The following is a 23,279-nucleotide window of genomic DNA, read 5'->3' as shown; positions in this document are numbered from 1 at the left end:
GGACGATTGTTCGTGTGGATTAATAGACTTCTGGATTCTCTCTCTCTCTCTCTCTCTCTCTCTCTTTCTTTTTCTGTCTGCTGACAGAAAAGCTGATTCATCCAGGCCCAGAAAATGATCTCATCACCCCCCCCCCCCCCCCCCTCCTCTCTCTCTCTCTTCCGCCCCCTCTCTTCCTTTCTTGCTCTCTCCCTCTCTTTCTTAAACAGACACAATCCTCTTTTTAAATAAAAACAAGACCTCCTTCTTGGCAGAGGGGCTTCACTTGAATTCAAACAATCACACGTTTAGAGAGTATATGAGCGGCTCCGATGGATTGTCAAAGGGGAAATGAGATGGTGGAAAAGACTTCAGATATATTTACATACAATTGAAAAGTTGAAGTTATAGATTAAAAACATTAGGGGGTTCTGTACATCTCAACAACTTTCAGAATAAGGGCACATATAGGTAAACAAGTTTTCAGCAGTATCGTTCAAAACTTTAGTAGAGTTTGAATTGAAAGACCCCCCCCAGGATCCAAAGCAGTTTCTAATCATGTGCTTTGCGTTCTGGCTGTAAGGCTGTCCATTTGTTTACACGTTGATTGCAGACAGTGTCTTCAGAGCCCCGGGCAAATTTCCCTGATGTTTTTCTGAAGCCTAACTTGCCATTAAAACCTGAAAATCAGGTCTGTTCACCATAGTTTCAAACCTTGAGCCGTAAAACCGTTAGTACAGGAATGTCTGGTCTTGCGTACTCATTCCAGCCTTTGATATTTTTAAAATAATAGAGAAGAAGTAGAGAAGTCAAACACGTGTTCCTAAGTGAACGCAAAACTAAAGTAGCAATAGCAGCGTCCTCGTTATCTTGTGCAATATGTGACATACAGTACACACATTTTCTGACGTGCACACAGAAGATCATGTACTTTTATTGAATTGGCTTCTTTGTCTTGTGCTCTGTTTGACTAGACTGGATGACACTGTCCATCTACCGCATCTCTCTCACTACCCCAACCTCATGCTGTTCCAGGGTTTACCTGCTCTCTCCTCTCCAGTTGGGGCGTCTCAAACTTGTGCAGTGCCTCCTTCAAACTTCTAACACATTCATTGCAAACAAACAAGAGGCTAAGACAAAGTCATTAAAGGTTAGCCGACACATCACATGCTGTGATCATTAGTTAGAAGGGACTTTCTTGTACTTGGCAGAGTTTGCGTCTTGTGATGCTGAGATGTTGGCTTTATTGACCTTAGGCTGTTTGGTAAAGAGACCACACAGAGGCTTCATTGTTGAGATACTGCAAGAAGCCTGATAATGTGTTCAACAAATGAAAACAAATACATTTTTACAGAGTGAAACAGTTCTAACATTGTGCAACACCATCATGAACTGAAATGAAATGAATGAAAAAGTACCAAAGGTCAGTAAACAGCCTACCACTGATCCTATAGTAGTAGATAGAGAGTACGTTTTACTCTTCTACATTTATTTGGCAGCTGTGATTGATGTTTAGGCTACTTTTTAGATTCAGACAAATTAGTAATGCTGATAATATGCATTGTTATAGATGAATCCAGCAGTATATATATATATATATATATACAGAACTTGTGTTTTAAAGAGTGTGTATGCTGAGTTGGTGATCATGGGGTTAAGTTTTCCTCCTCTGCCGAGCGTTGATCCCTCATAATGGGATGTGCCACAGAGAGTCGCTCTGCTGGTCTAAGCTACAGCAGGTCAACATATTCAGTGCAAGAGGCGGGCCTATCTGCAGGGGAGACGAGCCGTGGACTCAGTGCCGCTCAGTGGTCGTAATTTCATCGACGAGGAGCCGACTGACTGGCCTTTTGGACGCACAGGCATGGTGACACGTGGATTTCTGTGGGCGAGAAGACCCGCCGGCCACGCGGGCCGTCGCATCATGGGTGTGTAAAGGGCGTCCCGGACCGGACCGCTCCGCTCTCCCCCCCCCCCCCCCCCTCTCTCACGTCGGGACCCGGCGATGCGCTCTTCAGAGGAAACCGGTTTCGCAGAGACATTCGGAAAACGCATCCATGCGCCACGGCCAGACCTCATCCCGATATGCCTCTGACAACACAAAGCCCGGTTTCAAGGAGCTCCCCTAAGAAAAGCACACATGCGAATCGGCATGGGTGCGTCAACACGGTTATTTCGCTTCATTTTGCGGGCGAGGCTTCGGCGCACGGTTGTGCAATGAGACAATCGGGAATCATCAAGTAGACTTTTATCGATAGGCTACATAACTCGACAATATGGCTGATCAGAGCAACATCCAGTCCTCCGCCTCCAAGAGTATCCGGCCTTTTAAATCCAGCGAGGAATACCTGTACGCCATGAAGGAGGATCTGGCTGAATGGCTGAACACCCTGTACGATCTGGATGTCACTGCGGACACCTTTATGGACGGGCTGGGGACCGGCTGTGCCCTGTGTCGGCACGCCAACAACGTGAACCGCGCCGCGCAGGACTTCCAGCTGGAGTACCCGGAGGCTGCACAGTCCATGAAGGTGCCATCCAAGGATGTCGTATCTCAGTCACGCAACGTCGTGGCCGGCTCGTTCGTGGCGCGGGATAACGTGTCCAACTTCATCAGCTGGTGCAGGCAGGAGCTCTGGATCAAGGACGTCCTCATGTTCGAGACCAACGACTTGGTGGAGAGGTGCAACGAGAAGAATTTTGTGCTGTGTCTCCTTGAGGTCGCGCGGCGCGGGTCCAAGTTCGGCATGTTGGCCCCCATGCTGATCCAGCTGGAGGAGGAGATCGAGGAGGAGATCCGGGACCAGGAGAGCCTGCGGGTCGATGTTCGGGAGCCACCTGAGCAGAGCCCGCCCAGCAGGTGCATCAGTCGGAAGGAGAGCAGTCACAGCGTGGAGGATGAAGATGAGGAACCTGATCCAGAGCCGTTCATCTGGCCGCAGAAGAGAGTTTTATGTGACATGCGAAATCTGGATGAATTGGTGAGTTGAAAAGATAAAAAAAACAAAACTGCAATCCTCTGTCTATTAGTGCTCTCATTATTAATTATCCTGAATAAGCAGTTGACTCCATAAAATGAGTCACAACTGCATTATGATTCATGCTAGTCATCAACATTGTGGAATGATCTTGCAGCTCAAACTTCACATAATTGAATCCTCACTGCTCATAACACGAGACGTATAGATGTCCCGTCTCCCACAGGCTTGGATCACAAGTGAATATCATCCAGTGTTTAGTCGTGTGGTGCTAAACAGTAAGAAGCAGCCGATAGAAGACCGTTCTCTCCCACAGTGAAACACAGAAAGGTGTCAAAAGTCAAGCACCATCTCTGAAAATATCACGCCAGTGCTATGAAGCATGCGGGCGCCTCGTACATTCCCCGTAGTGTGAGTGTGTGCCTGCGCCGTAACTTTGTTTTAGACAGTGCGGCTGAATTCCTGCCCACCTGTAGGGTCAGTGTGGGTTTTAAACCCAAAAGGTCACAGGTCAACTCTGACATTTCACCTGCAGTCTCGTAGAAATGTCAGCTCTGTCTCTAAAGGGTTGACTGATGATATTAAGCCTCTTTCATTTAGCTTGTTCATCAGGAGTGATCGATATCCTGCAGGTGTGGAAAATTCAGAATCACTGCTTCTAATGGTGCTAATGCATTTCCTGTCCTGTGGAGTCCAAACCATCGACTCTCGTCACTTGTCCCGGTTGAACTGCTGACCTTTGTGAGGGCCTGCCTGACACGAGCACATTAGAGAGGCAAAGGTCTTGTTAGGGGCAAAGCTAATGAGCAGACAGACGGACCAGCGGGAGCCTGTGCATGGGTTGTGAGAGAGAGAGGGGGGGGGGGGGCGTTGATATTTTCATGTCGATGAAGAGAACAATGTCCGTCTTTGGCACCAAAGATGTGAGGGAGGAGGGGGAGACAGTCACACTCATGCTGGTCAGGCAGCAGAGCAGAGCGGCTCCAGTGTGACCTCCACGGACAGAAATAGGAGAGCATGTGGAGGAGGACGTCCAGACTGTCTGAGTCCGCAAACTCTCCCTCGCGTATGAGGATTAAACAAGCCGACTGCGTTTTCAGGACAAAAAGATCGCAGGAAAGCTGCAGAGCGTATATGTCCGTCTTTCCCCCCGTCTGACACATCCCTCAGCAGCCCGACGGTGACCAACAGACACATTTGACTTGACTGATTTGAGAAGTGGTTTTCCCAGTCAATGAAATCTCCCTGTCAACCTTAGAAAATTGCATGCAATGTGCACGGGGCAGAACAGCCCACATCAGCAACATGAGGCTCTTCAAACGAGAAACCACAGGGGTTCAAAGATGAGAGGCTGCAATATTAAAATAGTACCAGAGCACCATAGTACCAACACATCTTGTCCAACGGCTTCAGCATTTCTCCTTTTGAGGCCCAGACATATATCCAATAGATACCTCTTAATTTTCTATACTGTATTTATTTTAAAACAATCAACAGTCATTTGATCAATGTCTGCCAGCCGCTCAGTTCTTGCTGCAAGGCATTATGCCTCCCCGTCCTCCTGAACACCAGTCACAAGTTTATCCTGCAGAATACTTTTCTTTGTATTTGTGTCTTACAGGAGATTAGTGTCTCGGTATTACTGGAAACCTCATCTCTAGCCGACATTAGTGTCTGACAGGGAGGGAGAGGAAGAAAGTTAAAGGGCTTAGTTTCACCGGTCCACAGCTGTGACACCAGACTGTGTGTGTCCGCTGCCCTCAGTCAAGTCAAGACTTTCCTGCATCGTCCAAGATGGGTTTCACAGGATGGTTTGGCTCTTTTGTTTTCATTATCATTTACAGATTTCTCTCTGTGAAAAAAAAATGTATTCAGCTACTATTTATAACAACATTTTAAATCAGATTATTTGTTTTCATTCATGATCTGCTGCTCTATTCATATCCAATAACGTTACTGATGAAATGTCATCAGTTCATTTCCAGACCATTAGCACCCACAGAGACGTGCACAGCAGCCTCGGATGCTTGTGCAAACAGAAATGCTACAAATGTGCAGATTACATTTAGTTATCATGTTGTCTTTATGAAGAACTGAACGTGTGTACGTGAGCTCAGGACGTTGTAATTAGCTGTGCGCGCCTCCACAATGCCCCGATCCAATTAAACCTCAAGCTGAAAATGTGAGCTGTGAACACAGTCATTTAAGGGACATGTAGACAGGATCATATTTATGCGTTATTCAGTTATACAATGAATTCAGAATCTAATCAAGACCAACCTTTATTTCTGGTGTACTCTCTTTAAAACGTTTGCCGTTCTTGTGCGGCTGACTGCTCCTCAATGAGGTTTGTACATTTGGCTCCTGTGTATTCTTCTACACGTTGTGTGCTAATTGGATGATCAAACTAATCTTGTTGAGTTCAACAACACAATAAAAGTGTAGCGATAATAGGATTACAGGTCATTATGCTAACGAGTGTAGAGTAGCAGTCGGTTTACAGACAGCAGGATTACTTTAAGTCCCTTTGAAGGACATCTGCCTATTCAATAATCACACTAAAAATCATTTTGTCCTCATTACACTCATATTACAGGGTTGTTAATGCTTAGAAATGAAGAGTACACTCGATCAAAAAAAAATGATCCAACCTAAAAACTCTTTTCCGATGAAAGTAGCTCTCAGAACCAGCGGCAACAGTTGCTGAATCTAGCAAGAAAGTCCCGAAGCAGTCAACACGGACAGCCCGTCTCATTAGGCCTCCACCTAAATTATTATTATGAACATAAACGTGTCATAATGAACGTAAACAACGAACATTAGTACTCACAGCTGTTAAGTCAGCAGTTTATGGAAGACGACGCGCAATGAGTGCACGGGCAGAGTGCGCGCAGGTAGAACAGGTAGGTAGAGACAAATTAAATAATTGGACGGGCTTATTACATTCCCGTGACAGCCACAGGCTACCTTTGAAGCATTTCATTTATGGATTGCTTTCGGGGTGTAACGAGAACTTCAACAAACAACGAAGATGAGGAAAACGACCTGCCCGAGCTTTAATGCAAACATTTGACGTGTCACATCAACCACCATGTGAATACAATAACTATTTAGTCTTAAGGAAGCTGTCGTCTATCGTAACGACACTCATGTAAACACTCACCACCGTGTCTCGCTCCCACTCATCCGCCACTACGCGTGTTATTACTCATGTCACTGTGGGACGGTTTTCCACTGTGATGTTGAGGAAGTGACCGGTGTCTCATATCCTTCATCAAAGATTGAGTCAGTGACAAATGCTTCTTTTTCCCACTCCTGGAGATGTTATTTTTTTCTCAGTGGTAGGTACAGGCGGCAGCTGGTTCACATCGCTATATGTACACATACAGTTTATCCTGTGCATTAGGGGATTTTCTATCATACCGCCACTACATAGGGATTATGACAGCGACTTTGATTGGAACTGTATTTTTCTATACGCCGCATGCAGCCTCATGTAAAGAAACACTGTTTTCTATGTTTTCTAGGTCTTGCCATTAGGCCCTGGGCACATACAGAACTATGTGAAGTGACATACATGTAATCATTTAAATTACATTTACTGACCCCTTAATGCACCCTCTAATTGTTCACAATTTCACCGCAGGCATAGCCATCTATGCAATACAATATTTGAGCGTATAAACAACAGACCTTCACAGCCTTCCTTCATGCACATCTTTCCTTCTTCTTGCTCAGTCATTTAAACTGGTTCATGTCTCTTTTCACCCCAGGCTTCAACATTCAACCCTTGTTTGGTTCATATATGTGCGAGCCCGCATTCCCATCCCCCACCCCCTGTCTCCGACAGAGATGATAAAGCAAACAGCACAACAGTATGTCTTGTTGGTGGCATTGACGAGGCGATGTGAATAGACTGCCTCTGTTGACGGCGAGGCAATCAAAGGCTGGCGTCTCAATCAAAGACTTTGGATGGAGACACCAGCAGAGCAAAGGGGGGGGGGGGGGGGGGGGGGGGGGGGTAATAAAGAGAGAAAATGTGTGTAGTATGCCGACATGGACGGTCTGCTCCATTAACCTTATGGTCCAATTCATGCATTCAGGGTATAAAAAAAGGGGAGTAGACAACAGATAGTGTGCCGAGAGTGACTTCACTGTACACTCTGTTAAACCTGACTGGAATGGATGTTACTCTGGGAGGGAGAGCTACAGTACAGAGGGGAGCTAGAGTGAAAGAGAAAAGTAGGTCATGCTTTGCATTGGGACACACTCATACGCTTTGCTGAGAGAGCGTGGCATCCTTCACTGTTTCTCCCTCCTGTGTCACATGCACTCATGTTTTTAGGGGTTTAGCATTTGAAAGGTTGATTTTGTTTAACCTCTAGACTTTGCACGAGTAACAGTACAGACCAGATTCCACTCCTCCTCGCTATTTTCCATGCAGCAGTGTGCGTGTGGAAACAGCTGACTCTGCACTCTGCCCGCTGTTTGTCTTTATTGCATTGCGTTTGATGCTATCCCTGGATTGTTTGCATGATTATCATTTAATTGGGCGATCATCTGAATAGGCTTCTGTCTGTGTGAGTAGTCTGGTTGTTTTCTGCACCTGCCTGCAGCCTCGTCATGCTGGTCTCAGGTGGAGACTGTCGGGAGGAGAAAAGCAAAGGACATCCATCCCTTTAAACTCAGCTGTCACGAGGAGAGGTGCTGAGCCTCCTCATCAAAACAAACCGACAAATGACATAGACGCTCGCCTGATATTTAACTTCCTGCGCTGGGTGATTTACACCGCTGTCTGACTGGAGCAGATAGAGTTATTCGCCTTGCAGCACTTGGATGTCCATTAGATTTATATATTCTCCCAGCATCCCAATGGGCAGTTTGTCATGTGGCCAGCAGACAGGCATCCATTTCCATGAATGGTTTCCTTGAAGCGGTGGATGAGGCCTGCCCTGGAGCCAGTATGATTCCATTTCTCCCTGATCAAACACACATCACAGGTTATAACATATATAAAGGCATGGTGTTGTTATTTTTGTCACAGATGGAATAGTTTTGACATTTTGTATCATATGCTTATTTGCTTACTTATGGTAAATATGCTGTAGATGTTCTGGCAGGTGGATCTTTTTTTAACCTTCGGACAGAGCCAGACGAGCTGTCTCCTCTGTTTCCAGTCTGTGAGCTAAGCTGAGCTGACTATCCTTACATTTAATGGACGGATATAAAAGTGGGATCAATCTTCTCATCTCACTCTCAGCCAGGAATAAAAGTGTATTTCTCAAAATGTTGAACTATTTCCTGGAATTAACTGACACACCTGATCCTGAGGCGTTTAACCAACAGTTTTTCTATCTCATTCCTGCTGGTGTGGCCTGTTGAGCCAGCACGCTAACAGTCTTTAAACACAGGTGTGTTCATGATCTCTCCAGATTGTTCCCTCAGACTACAGGTCCTACATACTCAGCATTAATTCAGTCCTTTATCAGCTCCTTGCACCCCCCAGGTTGTTTAAGGAGATCATTTTTGCAACGGAGGTTGTTCCATGTTTATGAGATGTTGCGTGGTCGTCCACGGAGGAGTCGTTTATGCAGGCTGTCAGGACGGTGGTTTAATAGGAGGATAGAGTCTGACATGTAGCTGTTTTTCAGTGTTGTGTCCACAGGCTTTAGGAATGCTTGCAGTGGGTGGTGAAGCAATAACCCCTCAGGTTCAAAACCTCTCCCTTCCTACCAAGTAGGCACCCGCAGTGTTTTCTTGTCTCTCCTTGCTTATCTAAAGGTGAGGTTGTTTTGTCTTGAGAAGTTTCCAGTCATGACAGGAGATCCTCAGGGTAACAGGATAAGCTAAGAGAAGAATCTTGTTGTCATTTTTTTTGGAATTCACCCTGAAAGCGTTCCACGCGGTTAGCCGTCTTTTAATCCTCCCCATTTCCTCGACCTTTTGAAAAGACAACGTATTCTGCCGTAAACCCTCCAATCTACAGTTGTCTCTCAGGAAGTCAAACCCTGGAAACACCCTTGTCTAAATTCCCGTGGAGTGACTTGTAATGTTCACTTTTTATTGTTGACGTTTGGCTGCAATTACCCTTTTGCATGTAGCAATCATAAAAGGAGCCAGTTGCAGCAGGCCAACACACCTATGTTTGATGACTGCGCTGGAGCAAAGCGCGTGGTTGTGCGTTGTTTGTTGACTCATGAGGACGACAGACTGTGTTCTCAGAGCACACTGATAAAATGTGGACCCCAGTCTGAAAACAAAACCAGAACTATATTATGTGTATTCACGAAATACCCTCAGTAAATGTAGAGTAGGACAGTATTCTCAACCCAGTGCATTCCTTTGTTCTACCATTTTATGTCAAGCTACAGTATACAGTCTTAGTGTAGCATGTCAGTCCACATCTCAAATCAGTAAAGAGAATGAGGAATACAACCAAAACATCTTTATCTCGCCCTCCCATTTCCTCTCTTCGTCCCCAGGGTTTGCTCAGCCCTCAGTCTCGAATGGCCCTTCAGATGATGGCAGATCAGGAAGGAAAGGAATGAAGAGATTATTGACTCACACTGAGGAGATAGCACGTGATCCGAGCGCTGGGATATTTAAAGCAATATGTACCGTGTATGTTCTTCACATTAAACTGCTTTGAGGGAAACCCAGCTGCTCAATCCAAAGGCAAGGTCGCAGCAGTTTCTTCACAATGACGGCGTTTCTCTCTCTCTCTCTCTCCGCTCGAAACATCTCTGCATTCCTATCTCAAGATAGATACAGCAGATTCTCACAATAGGGGAGTGCTGTGGATTGTTCAATCGCTTTTCTTTTCCTTCACAAACATCTGCAGCTCTTGCTGAGAGCGTCCCTGATGTGACGAGCCTGCATCCATAATTCATCTTTCAGTTTTTTCGCAGTGTTCCAGCTCCACTTCCGCATGTTTCCTGCGTGACCTTGTCTCCCTCCTCCCCTTCTATCCCATTCCGGTGTGCGTGTGTCTGTGTGTCTGTGTGTGTGTTTTGGTTTCAGTGTGTCTGTTTGAATCCATTGTTGACACAGTGAAGACGTGGGAAGTGCACACATTTCATGTCTATGGCTCCGCAGAGTAAATATTTCAAATGCCAGGACTGCTATTGATTAGGTTATTATTAAAAGCCGTCATGGTTGGACTGTGTATCCGGCTCAGTGTTTCGTGTGAGACACAGTGTGCGAGTGCTCCACCTTCCCTCTGAAGGAAAATGCATGACCTCAGCTGAACAGCTCTGGGGAGGTTTTGGGAGCGAGAGAAAGGCTTTACTATAGTGAAAAAAAAAGGAGTACAGTTAAAAAGGGAAGGGTAAGGCCATGTGTGTGTGTGTGTGTCTGTTGCCATAGCAATCTTTCCATTAAGTCACTGGCCCGGGATTTTTCCAAACAGGGCTCGTCCACCTACTGACAGAACGAAAGACGGAGTGACAGAGCGGAGAGAACGAGAGGGAGCAAGCTGATGTAGAAATGTCAGCAAAACAAAGAAAGCAAAGTAGTATAAATATAGTGCTGGTCAGCGAGTGCATGGGCTGAGAATACAGTCGGGAAGACAACAAAGCCGATGAGAGAGAAAAGACAGAAGCAGGTGAGCTGCTGAGGCTTAGCGCTGATCCCACCCTCTTTAATCAGCATAGGAAAGAACGAGGGGTGCTGTTTGAGGAAAATAACAAGGTGCCTCCTTAATCTACCGATACACTATAATGTAGGTGCTCATACACTCACACACACACTGCTTCCCATCAGCCCTGTACACAGCATGAAAGCTACTGTAAACAGCCAAAGGGTGGGAGCTCACAACCTGACGTTTTCCTCTTAACACGTCATTTGATCACTTAAATATCAATAAAATACTCTCCTGCATGCACAATCATGGAGCACTTATTCCTCTTCTCTCCCCGTGCTTCCCTCTGTCCACTCTGCTGCTTTTCTTCCTCTCCCTCCTGGTTTCGACAAGTGCGCATACGCCTTTGTCTGAGAAAGACGCCAAGAACAACATCAAAGTTGTCCAATCCTGCGAGAGCCCAGGCCTCTGCAACACAGGCGGATCTCGCTCCACCCTGCAGTCGTGTCTGTGCCTAATAAGCACCCCCAACCACAGCAAGGGCACCGGCTTTGACTCCTTCGATTCAAAACGCAGCTGGCAACACAGGCCTGCTGACATCACCACCGCCACCACCAGTCTGGTTTCTGAGCTCTTTCCCTCCTCGGTTCATGATGTCACAACCCGAAACAATGTCATGTGACAGCCCAGAGAGGCAGAGAGGGAGAGCATTCATTAGCATGTCCACATGTGTATTTTGGTGCTTTTGTGACACTTTGCGGTGAACTAAATCACCAAAATGTCCTGGAGGGATGAGATGAGGCAGGGCTTTTAATGTGGTGAGAGAGCGGGGCGGGGAACCCTATCACCCGGTGGGTGCTGGAGAAAAAAGTTGGCAGGACGATGACGCACAAGCGATCCACACTCAACGCCCTCATACACTCAGGAAGCCAAGACTGCTCATTCCTCACACCATAAACCAGAGTCATTGTGTTGTTGACACATAGCGCTCAGAACCAGCGGCGCTTTAGTCACTGTGCAGATATACGTGACTAAACGTGACCTACTGTACGGGCACTGAAAGGATCACCGTCAGGTTCCCCTCACGTGTGTTTGTGTGTGTCATGTTTTGTCCGCTGCGGATGTTCAACTGCTTTTGTTTTGTTCTCCTCAGGTGCGTGAGATTCTGGGCCGGTGTTCCTGTCCGGCTCAGTTTCCCATGGTCAAGGTGTCGGAGGGGAAGTACAAAGTGGGAGACTCCAGTGCGTTGATCTTCATAAGGGTAGGCCCTCACCTCCATAAACTGAATTATCTGTCCAGACATGTCCAGACATGTCTTTGTTTTTTCACTATTTATGTTTATAGATTAAGGAAGACGGGAAAATGATTGAGCATTGGATTGTCAGTGGAATTCGAGATGTTTGATCAAATGCATGGATGCGTTGAATATCAGGCACAAACGAAAAAGTGAACGGCTTTCATTAACCAACTTCCGGCCTTTAAAACTTTTAGTTAATTTCATGAAACTGCCTTTGATTAGGCAACTTAACATTACTTGAGGTATAAATAATACCAAATCAAACAACAAAACATAAGTTCATGTACACTGTCAGGTCACTTGCATTTGAAGTTTGTTTCTAGTTTATTACAACTTAGATCTTATTTTAGTAGTTGTACTAAACCTGAATCATCCCTTTTACACTACTGCACATGTTCAGCTGAATATGTAGAAGCCTCGTTGGCACTTTGCACAGAAGACTGGGAGGCCTGCAGTAATTGCATGGAACCATACGGTGTTGGCATATGGCATCATGTGTTGTTTCAAGGAGAGCAGGGTTATGCAGCAACAGATAAACCCCTCAGCTGCTTGGCTGCGTCAAAGCCCAGAGAACAGTGTATGTAACAGCATTGTGACTCCTGTCTCTGATATGAGTGTTTACAAAGTGGCCCACTCCCGGGACTTTACTTTTTTTTTTTTCCCCCACTGAGACACAATTAGAGCTTTAGGTCACTTCCTGTGTTGGCCCTTATCTTGGCTGTAGCCTGTTTCTGCCGGACTGTTTGTCTCAGTTTCAGTTTAAGAGCTGCCACTGAACCTGCTTCAGGTCTCACAGGACTGGGCAGGAAGTACCAGGGATCGATTTGGTTTCACTTACCGAAAATGTACCCCTGCCAGATTAATGTGACTTAATGACTCGCTGACCTATTACAGGTCTTAAATGTCAATAATACGTCACTGTTAGCGGCACCGCTTGTTCCAGACAGGGAGATGTGAAAGACACTATGTGGAGTAATGTTTGGCACATGCACCTCTATCTGGGAAATAGTATTTTCTACATTATTCAAATGTGTTGTGTGTACTGAATTTAATTGGACTAACCGTAAGGTACTGTGGAATCATTATGTAGTTCAAATGCAAGACCCTCCCCAGTGTTTTTTTATATTTTCTTTTGTCTTTCTATGTTACTGACGAATCGTTTTACCACAAATAACTAAAAGTTTAGATGAAGAATTTTAGAATACAATAACATATATCAATGGAAACATAAAAACATCTCTCTATTTTCTAAAGACTATGTAACATGTATTTTGCTTTGTTCTGAAGCACACTAAAGTGGTCGTCAGTCATAAATGAAGTCCTGAAACAGAAACAGGATTGTTCTCGTCTGCATTTTTATTTCATGTCATAAATGCACAATTATGTGCGATTAGGTGCACTAAAGCCATCATTAAAGGCTGCTAAAGTAATCCTGCGAGAGAGGGCTGAAGAATACATTTGTTATAGGGAAAAAAATAAAAGACCTCCCTCTCTTCAGCAAAATTAAAGATACATAACCTCTCCTCCCTCCTTAGAATTTTCCAACAGTCCCTAAGATGTTTGACTAATATAAGCTCATGTTTGCCTGTTGGAACAGACATTTTAATGGGATTGACGTGTGTTTACATGTGCCTGTTTGCAGTGTGAGTCTGCGTGTGAGTGTGAGTCTGCGTGTGAGTGTGTGTGTGTCCGAGAGCCTTTGACTTGTCAGATTAGCTCTCATCATCCCGTCTCCGCCCTCTCCTGATTCCTCACTAAGGGATGACAGTGATCACACATATGCCCGAGCAGCTACAAGTGCGGCCAACACACTTCCCTTATTCTTCTGAGGGGAGGAAGCAGGCCGCCGGTTTAAAAGCCAGTAAACCCCTATTCAGCTGCCAAAGCTCTGACAAGGATCTCAGGCTGAACGAGGGGATGAGGCGGGGAAAGCAAATGGGCGAACCGGCCGCATGAACTTAATAAGGCGCCTTTGTCCCCCAGGGAGGCCGCTTCCTACAGGGAGGAGATGCCTTTGGTCGAGGGGCACAACGGCTGAAATGAACCATGAGCTTAATTTTTTAGCTCACCAGCGAGATATAAGAAGAAATTGGTTCAACACGCCCCCGCAATGATGACAAGAAGCCTCTCTGTTCGCTGTTGCCATAGAAACAAGGATTGGGTCTCTCTGCACACTTGTGATCCCCCTTCAGTGGTGCAGCTACGCCACAGATCTAAAGTGGAACATGGTCCCAAATCGTCCATTTAGCCTCAACAGACTCCGGCAGAGTGGTGTACAGAGTACAAAATGCATAATGAGCTTGTTAGTTATGGAAACAACTGATATAGAATGAAATAAATGATTTAACGCATTTTAAGACCCTCGATCATCCTCTCTATAGTCATGCAATTATCCCACTCAAATGTATTTGTTTATTTGGATTCCTAGTAGCTGTTACTATCATGACCTCCTCTGCAGTGAATACTAACACATTCATTAAATAGAGATATGAGGCCATGTCTATAATGTCACAACAACAACAACAACAACAACAACACGTCTATTATAATATACTGTTATACAAAAATTAAATAAGTGATAAGAGAAATAACAGCAGACCTTTTCTGTAAACTGCTTAGACAGAGTAAAAGTTTATCTGCTGTATTGAAAAAGTTATATTTCAAAATAAGCAGTTTATACTGCCAGATCTGACAGAGATAAGCAGATCAGCTGCGTTGACGGATTTGATGTCGCAGGGGAGCAAGGCCGATGAAAAGGCTAGTCTTGGATTGGCGGGGATTGTAGTAGAGAGAACGTGAGGTCAGGCCTCTCTCTGACCACGGCCAGGGACCAGGAGATGAGGCGCTGTGCCGCATGTGATTTGGTGGAGAAAAAAAACCTCTGTGCCTGCCCACGCAGATGTACCACTGTGGCTTTGCCTTCCTGCCCTCTGAGACGCGGGTACAACCTTTACAACATGTGGCTGGCAGTCCCTAGTGCACAAACCCAAGGCAGGGGGGGGGCACATCCGCGGGGCTCGCCCATCCGGCAAATTGTGCTGCTTCAGTGACGGCAGCTTCTGCCTTGAGGGGTCTGAGGCTCTCCGGTCTGACATTGTGGATGTGTGTGCGTCAAAGAGCAGAGGAGAGTAGGAAGGGACATATCCAACCAACCCCCCTCTGTTATGACAATCCAGGCCCCCCCCCTCTCCTCTCCACTCCTCTCCACGGCAACTGAAGTCTAAGCTGAGGAGCAGAGAGGACAGCAGGGGTGAGTTACCATGCTAATTCACCCCGCTCCCCTCTGAAAACACGGGCAGGCCAGCTGAGAGGCATGAGATAGGCCAGAAAAAGGGGGTGTCTTTCACAGCACTTTGGCTCTTTCTTACGCTACCGTACTCTGCTTAATTGTGAGTTGGCATGGCAATGAACAGCCCTCATAATGGCAGCAGCTGGGGGTGATGTGGGAGAAAGAGGGGGGGGGGGGGGGAGGGGCGGGGGCACAGGCAGGGGTGCATCTAGATGTTACGTAACATTGAAGACCGGTCAGCCTTCAGCGAGCTGCCCCACTTGTGGAATTTGCATATCTATTGACTTGTGCAGTGTGTGTGTGTGTGTGTGTGTGTGTTAGTGGAGTTTATCAAAAGGTTCAGCCATTTTATTTGTGCATGAATGTGTATGTTACTTTCCGTTCATCTATTGAAGCCTTGTCTCCTCTTCTCCTGCCTCAGGTCCTTCGTACTCATGTGATGGTGCGAGTTGGAGGGGGCTGGGACACATTAGAGCACTATTTGGACAAGCATGACCCGTGTCGCTGTGCTGCTTTTGGTAAGCTCACTTCTCGTTGCCCGTCGGCCCCTTACAAAACAACTTAATTGTTGTCTATCTGTGTTGCATAATTCATAATGCATTTAAGATCACAAGCAAATGACTCACATCGGATGTGCTATGTTCAGAGTAGCAGCAGACTCTGTGAGGGTCGGCAATGTGGAGGAATAGTGTTTGTCATACAGTCGTAATGGACACAAAAACATACTTTAGGTACGGCAATCCAATTCTAAATTCTGTCATTTCATACAATCTGATTTTTGCTGTCAACTGATTTGACATTGTTAAATCGTTTCATGCTGAAACCTGACCAAAATTACTTCCAGCCAGGAAAGTTAGGCCTGCAAAATGATGCAAGTTTGTAATGGAAAATGTGAAGTCACTCGCTACCTGATCCCACAACTGTGCAGCAACTCATCTCTTTTTCTTATAAACCAAAACCATTCAGTGTTTACACTCACTTTGGTTAGCAGCACAAAGCACAGAGGTACGTGCCCATACACTGTGCTGGATGAGACCATCCCTCCTTATCTGCGGGTCCAAACTGCTGCTGAAGTGATGATGTCAAGGGCCGAGCATCTGGCCTGGACAGCTGACCATAGCTGAAATCATAATTGGTGCTACATTTCTAACCACAAGTGGCCATGTTGAAAATCATACAGTATTAAGTGATAACAGACATATGCCTTTTGTGTTCTATAAATGTTCTCCCTATATGGTGGGATCATCAGCATCTCTCTGGTTGGCTAATATCACAAGTAAGGGTCCATCTATCTCTGGCTCAGGGAAGCACACAACATCTAATGCTGCTATCTAAGAGCTTGATGGCATTGATGTGGTTGACTATGACATATATTATGGAGCTCTAAATGACTTGCATTCCTGGTGATTGTACAGACAGTCTGACAATGTTGGTTGGTAGTCTGTCTTTAACGCTTGCTATCAATCTGCCTCCACAGCCCACCGCTACCACCAGGCTAAAGCCAGTGGCCATGGTCAGGGAGGCCACAGCAAGTCGTCGAGCGCCCACTCCTCCCGCTCCACCAGCCCAGGTCCACACTGGCGGAATGATGGCATCGCGCCGTACAAACCTCCTGACAGGCCCGGCCGCTCTCAGAACCCGTCCGTCCCCACCGAGCTGGACTCCGGTGCAGCTCGCATTCTACTCCCGCGGCCGCCACGAGACCGCTCAGAACCCCGCCACTTTAATCCTCTCAGGTGATTGTGTGTGTGTCTACACAAGTGTGCGGATAAGTGTGTTACCTTGATTAGTAATTAATCCCTCACAATTGGCCCGGCAGGTCACGCTTAGTATCTGCTGCTTGCTCTTTTGTGCCCACAGATGACCAGACAGACAGAAAGACACACACACACACACACACACACACACATAGATTTGGGAATATCCACAACAAACACACATGCCAGGAAGCCACAGATTAGGCCAGAGCAGATTTATCTAATCTCAGGTGACATTGCCCAGATAAACCCGTCTCACGCAGCCATTCTACAGCACTTCCTAGTAGCTACAACATGGACACCAAACATATTTACTCAGCTCTCCTTTTCCCCACTCTTCAACTTTCATCCAGTAATTAGACGATGAACTGCCGAAAGATGGCCATGATTTTTTTGTGAGCTCAAGCCTTTCTTCTCTTGCCACGGTGAACAGATGGTCTAAAATAGTACGAAGCCAGTGACAAATTAAAGCACACATGATTTTCTCTGATATGCATTTGATGTCGCGGCCACGCTGGCGGGATCACAGAGTAGAGGCATGTTAAGGTTATTGTAAGTGGCTCTTTCTATGGGATATAAAGACAAAAAACTCTGCTCAAAATCTATATGAAGCCGGTTAGAGGTTTAGTTGGTCACATACCTTCCCTATATGTCAGTGTGAAGGCGCCATTGTTTAACACAATTTGGAGCTGAATGGTGGTTTACTTTGGCTTCTAGCCAGAGTGTGGCTCATTTCTGTATTGAGCGATGGCTCAGACCAGACGTCAAGGCAACAGCTCATTGGTATTAACCCTGCGTGGGTGGGGCATCCTGTTTCAAGTGCGCCAGACTAGATGAGGACTAATCTGACAACTACCCGTAGACAACTGTTCACAGCTAACTAGGGAAGTAGGTCAACAGGTGGGCTCCATGCAGGCAATCAAGCGCGCCTGAATATATACAAATCTAATTTCTGAGGATGACTTTAGAAGTCTGGGTTAATAAACACTAATCAAAAGCACAACCTGTGATCTAAAGGAAAACAAAACTGTATACGGCCTCACCACCAACATTCAAAACACAGGACGGCAGCATGCTGTCATTCCAAAACTGACCTCCAGGTCTTTTAATGAATGGACTCCCGGCAACAACTTTATACAAAGCTTTTTTAATCTTTAAAGTTACAACAGAAATACAGTAAATCTTGGGGTAAAACAGGCCAATATGCTCTATTACGATAAGTTGAGAAACAGACCAAAAGTTTTATTCTTATCTGCATTTATAGGATTATTACATAATCTTCATAGTCAAACAAACAACACTCTCTACTGTCCAACTTACTATACATACTTATCAAATCGATCTAGATTCAGATTCTGAGCTGATTATAAAGTTAAACCTGATGGTGTGTGACAGTGGAGTGTCCGGTTGAGAAAGGACAGTGCTATGTGTTGAGTTAGAAAATCTACAAATGTTTGTAGCATTATAACGAATATACTTTACTCTGTTTCTTCTCTACAGGAATAAGGAGACAAAGTTGCCAGCGACGAGACGTCTGTCTGGAGACAGTGACTCCTCAACAGCCTCCTCTAAGGGAGGAGGAGGAGGAGGAGGAGGAGGACGGTTCTCTCTGGGTGGTGCCTCACGACGCTCTGGTGATGAGGTAGTCCTGCTTGTCAATCGCAAGGAGGGGAAGCATGTGATCGAGAGGCCTGGAGCTGGAGATCAGACCCCATCCCTGCGTCCCTCACTGCCCCGTGCACGCAGCCAATCTCGGGAACGTACTGCTCTGGCTCCAATACTCAAACCCAACCCACCACAAGGATCCACCGATGGATCGCGGACTTCCCGCACAGAGAGGGGCCGCTCCCTTGTAAACGAGGGCCCAAGGAGGCTCCACGCTGCACGTTCCCACAGCCAGAGTAAGTTAACGTCCCGTACTCGGCCCAGTGATGCCAGCCCGGGACCCACTTCCTGCTACAGAGACCCTCAGCACCCACCTTCAGACAGACGAGAGGATCTTCGGGCCAAACAATTGCCCCCATCCTCTCCCAGGATAGGTGGTGGGTTCACCAAGAGGCAGTCGTCCTCTTGCTCTAACTCACCTATTAAAGGGATCCAGAACAACAACAGCAGCCCCAGCAAGAAGATTATAACTACTCCCAGACCTCCTGCCCCTCGCTCACCCTCCATAGGAAAAGGCAGACTTCTGCCACCGGTCACGGGAGGTCGACGTTCACCTCACTCAAGTCCCCGCAACTCTCACCATCATGCTGCCCGCGCCCCTCGGACGTCACAGGGCCCTCGCTCTGCTGGGCGAGGCCACTATAGGAGCTGGTCTGGCCTTGATCGCCAGCAGCCCGAAGAGGAAGGACTGGGCCTCGGCTTCCAGATGCTGCCAACCCTAGACCCCCAGAAGGAGCAGGACCTGTATCGCAGCTTTGAGGCTGAGTTTCTGGCCAATACACAGCAAGCTGTAGGAGTGTCTTGTAGAGCCCCAGGAGTGACGCTGCAGGGAGCTGGGGTGCATTCAGTGTCAGCACCCGTTGATCCTAATGTCACTGACTCTGCCTATTCCTCCTCTAACTCCTCCACCTCCTCCCTGAATGTGGGGGCAAAGATTGGAACTCTGCCTGACCTCAGGGAATCCAAGAGAACTAATCCCCGTCACCTTCCACCGGAGGAACCCTTAAATTTACTTTATGGACACAATTTTGGAAGTTCACACAACTTTGGTCAAGGAGAGCCTGAGCAGTGGAGGGAGCGTGGAGGGGGTCTCAAGAAGCTCCCAGCCATCTGTAGCTCCATCGAGGAGAAGGAACCTCCATCTTCCCTGCCTGGTCTTGTTGAGACAGACAGATTTATGAATCAGGGCCCCTCACAACCTGCTTTCCACTGTAGGAATATGAATGGAGACCATGGAGGTTGTCCTCCCACAGGAGGTCTGACGGATCAGCAGGGTCAGCTTGGCTGGGGCACAGGGCCTGAAGGAGATGTTCCTCTGGGGAATCACCAGCCAAACTTACCTTACGACCTAGAAAATGGTGACGGCAGTGATGACCTCCCGCCCCCTGAGGCATGTCCATCACCTGTGCCCCTTCCCCCCTCCGAGGACTGCTCCTTCCAGGATTCCTCCAGTGAAAACTCATCCATGTGCTTCAGCTTGAGTGAATCCCGCTCTGAATCCCCCCCACCATCTTCACCCGTGGCCAACGGGGACAACAATGGAGAAGGGCTGCAGACTAAGACAGGGCAAAAGAAGGCAGAGAGCGTAGCCCATATCTCACAGCACAAACTGAGAGGCAGACTGAGGCCTCGCACTGACAACAGGCCTGAAAACAGCCCCTCGCGTATCCCCACCCCGGTCAGCTACAGAGATCTGCAGGCTCACGACACATTTTCCCCAAGCCACACGCCACCGCTGTCCCCTCAGAGCTCGCGCTCTACTGGTCGTCCGGCCACATGCAAAAGCCTGCACCAGGCCTTCGCAGATATGATCCATCCTCAACCGCGTTGCCCAGCCATGAGCAACAAAGATTGCTCCTACCCTGGACAGTCAGGGAGCCTGGACACTGAAGCTTGGATGTAGCACAGATGAAATAGGGACTTGTTGTCATGAATTCTGACTACTGTGTAAAAAAAAAAAAAAAAGACTGGGCTATAGACTGTTTTCATTGCATGTCTAACACCTTCTTTTTCACTTAGCTTCTCCCCTGAACTGCAGGGGGTTCACATTGCTTTTATGTTGCACTCAAGCCAAATTATTTATTACCAAAGGAATGGTTTTTAATATTACTTTTACTGTCATTTTAATGTGTGCATGGGGATGTTTTTGCCAACCTTAAGGTTTTTTTCTTTTTTTTTTGCAAAGACACTCCTGAAATGCTCATGGTTGATACAGAGAGATGAAGAGAGAGCATATGTGCTGCCATGTGCCCTGCTGAGGGGCATGGTGAAGTGCCAGGGATTTAAAGCTGCAACTCTATAAACAGCGTTAACACTAAACCTTTCGTCACATGGATTGGCTCCCTCTTGTGGTTTGCCACTGTATCTCTGCTTGCCTTGATAGTCAAAATACTGGTATGATGACTGTGATGTATTCAGTCTCTCCACATTAGCGGTCTTCATATATGACTCAGTATGCTTAAATTCACAATATACTAATAGGTAACATAGACAAAGGAACCCCCATCATTCCTCAGAACACTACATGCACTACCAATCTCTGTACAGTTGCCTGCTGTTATTAATGTTCGCCACCTTTTCACAACAACTGAGATAGGTGTTGGTTTTTAAGATTATGTTTAATGCAGTAAAACATTTTAACTTTATTTCTAATTTCAAGTGGATTAAGTGTAAAAAAAACAAGAGGTGCAGTGAAGGTTGCGTTACTTTGTGTCATTGTCACTGAAACAGAAACGTTGGGAGCTCCTGCTCTGACCAAACTGTACTCTGGAACACAATGCTACATATATAGAAAAGTCAAAGGCTGAGGAGAATGATTGTGTAAATACATTTTGATGTGCTCACTAATATATGTGGGTATTTTGTATATAAAAAAGGCATTGAATATACAGTTTAATGTACATATTCACTGTAATCAGTTCTGTGCTGCCTTAGCTATGCAATGTTGGTGTTGGAAATGCCTTGACGATTCCCTTTGCCTTAAAATGTATTCGGAGGTTAGTTTTTGAATGTTTTTGCTCGACATTATTACGGTTTATTCAGTAACACTACATTGCCATCATTAACGGTTTATGATAATGGGAATTGGAGAGTTTGAGTATAAATGTGGAAATAAGTGAGGAACATTGCCAATTTGAATCATACATTATACGTAATGTAGATGTACAATTCATGATTAAGATATATAATTGATTGCCTCTGCCCTTAGTTGTTTTGAAATACAAGAAGCCAGATAACCTACTTAGCAGATGGATTTCAAAGGCACAGCACACGGTATGGGGACATCTAGTGGTTAAAGAAAGTTTTATTCAAAGTAGAAGGACACCGTTATCCGTGGTGCTTATTAGAGCCAATGACAATGATATTTTAAGGCAAAGTTTGATGGAGGAATAAGGACCTTGCGTGTCTGAATGTGTGCAACATTGCATGAATAATAGATACTGTAACTGGATATTAACGTCCTCTTGTGAAGCTCTTGCACAGTTGTGAAGACTTTGAGAGGCCAGACCCCAGCTACAGTACTTTTGTTTTTGGCATGTAACAGGTGTGGACTTTGTAAAATATATTTGAAAGTGGAAAAGTTGAATTTGATGTCATTTAAGAGAAGTGGGTGGTCATTTGTTTGTGATGTGTTATTTACAATGGTTTTGAGAAATGCAACATTTGTGGATGACATCGTTCTGCAGGGCATTGACACAGTAAATGGGCTGGAAAAAAAAGAATGTGCATATATTTGTGTACATACAGTATGAGAATATGTACAGAGTTGGAGTGAAGAGGGGAGTGATGTGGGTCTAATTTATTTATTTATGAAATTAGGTTTCATTGGGCTCAAGTGACATCTGTCTTCCAATATTGTTAAATGAGCTGTAAGTTTTTAGGGAAATGTAATGGGGCCCACTGATGAACAAACATCAGGCATTTAAAGATGTTCTTCTCAACAGTAAACTTTGAAGAGACATAATCCATTCGAAATGTTGACAGTTTAAGAACTGGTATGAAACAGACAAACTGAACATAATTGGACTGTTTTACAATACAGATACAGTAATATGATTTAATGCAGAGTCCTCGTTGAAATAATGTATGCTGTTTCAGTATTATAAGAGCTACACATGTAGCTTGTTATCTCTTTTACCTGTATAACAGATTTTTACATGTATTTTAATTGGGTTTGGCTTATTTTAAGACATTTGCATTTTGATCAACTAGTGTTTAAAACTGACCAGTTATGTGAACTGTGTCTTCGTTCAAGCATTCGGTTATCAATCACAAAAGAGAATGATTGTCCTCATAATCTGCTCTTTGTATTTCACAACTTTGCAAATCCCGTGAATCTCTCTCTCACTCTCTCTATCCCTAATCAGCGAAATCTGAATGTTCATGATTTGACAATTTCTTCTTTGCTAATGTTACTTTCACTAAAACTTCAGTTAAATGTACAGATTGCTTGACATTGTGGAATTTGTATGTATGAAATAGCAATACTGCAACATTTCACATTTTTTTAAAGTTGAAAAGGCTGTCAAGTTGTTCTTGTAATAAATATCTTCCTCTGAAGTTTATGAAACATCTCTGATCACTTTTTCATGTAGAGCTTTGGTCACAGCAGTGTGCCCAACAGATTGGGATTGGATTCAGGGGAAATCGTGAAGTGTCTGCGAAAAGTGTGAACGTTTATAATGACATTATTATGCATGATTTAGGCCTACTAACTTTTTCTGTGCTCAAAACA

At 45.5% G+C, this 23,279-nt stretch overlaps 1 protein-coding gene across 1 annotated transcript; it reads left to right on the top strand.

Moving 5' to 3' along the window:
• Positions 1–1,744: 1,744 nt before the first annotated feature.
• On the top strand, positions 1,745–23,102 carry gas2l1 (growth arrest-specific 2 like 1). The gene is made up of 5 exons (XM_079160768.1): positions 1,745–2,960; positions 11,690–11,797; positions 15,544–15,640; positions 16,600–16,858; positions 18,380–23,102. Exons 1-5 carry the CDS (start codon positions 2,256–2,258, stop codon positions 20,445–20,447), a joined length of 3,237 nt encoding a protein of 1,078 aa, XP_079016894.1. The 5' UTR covers positions 1,745–2,255; the 3' UTR covers positions 20,448–23,102.
• Positions 23,103–23,279: the final 177 nt, after the last annotated feature.

This window comes from Pholis gunnellus, assembly GCF_910591455.1.
Source record: "Pholis gunnellus genome assembly, chromosome: 6".
Taxonomy (NCBI): Eukaryota; Metazoa; Chordata; class Actinopteri; order Perciformes; family Pholidae; genus Pholis; species Pholis gunnellus.
This window is presented reverse-complemented; position numbering and strand designations above follow the sequence as displayed.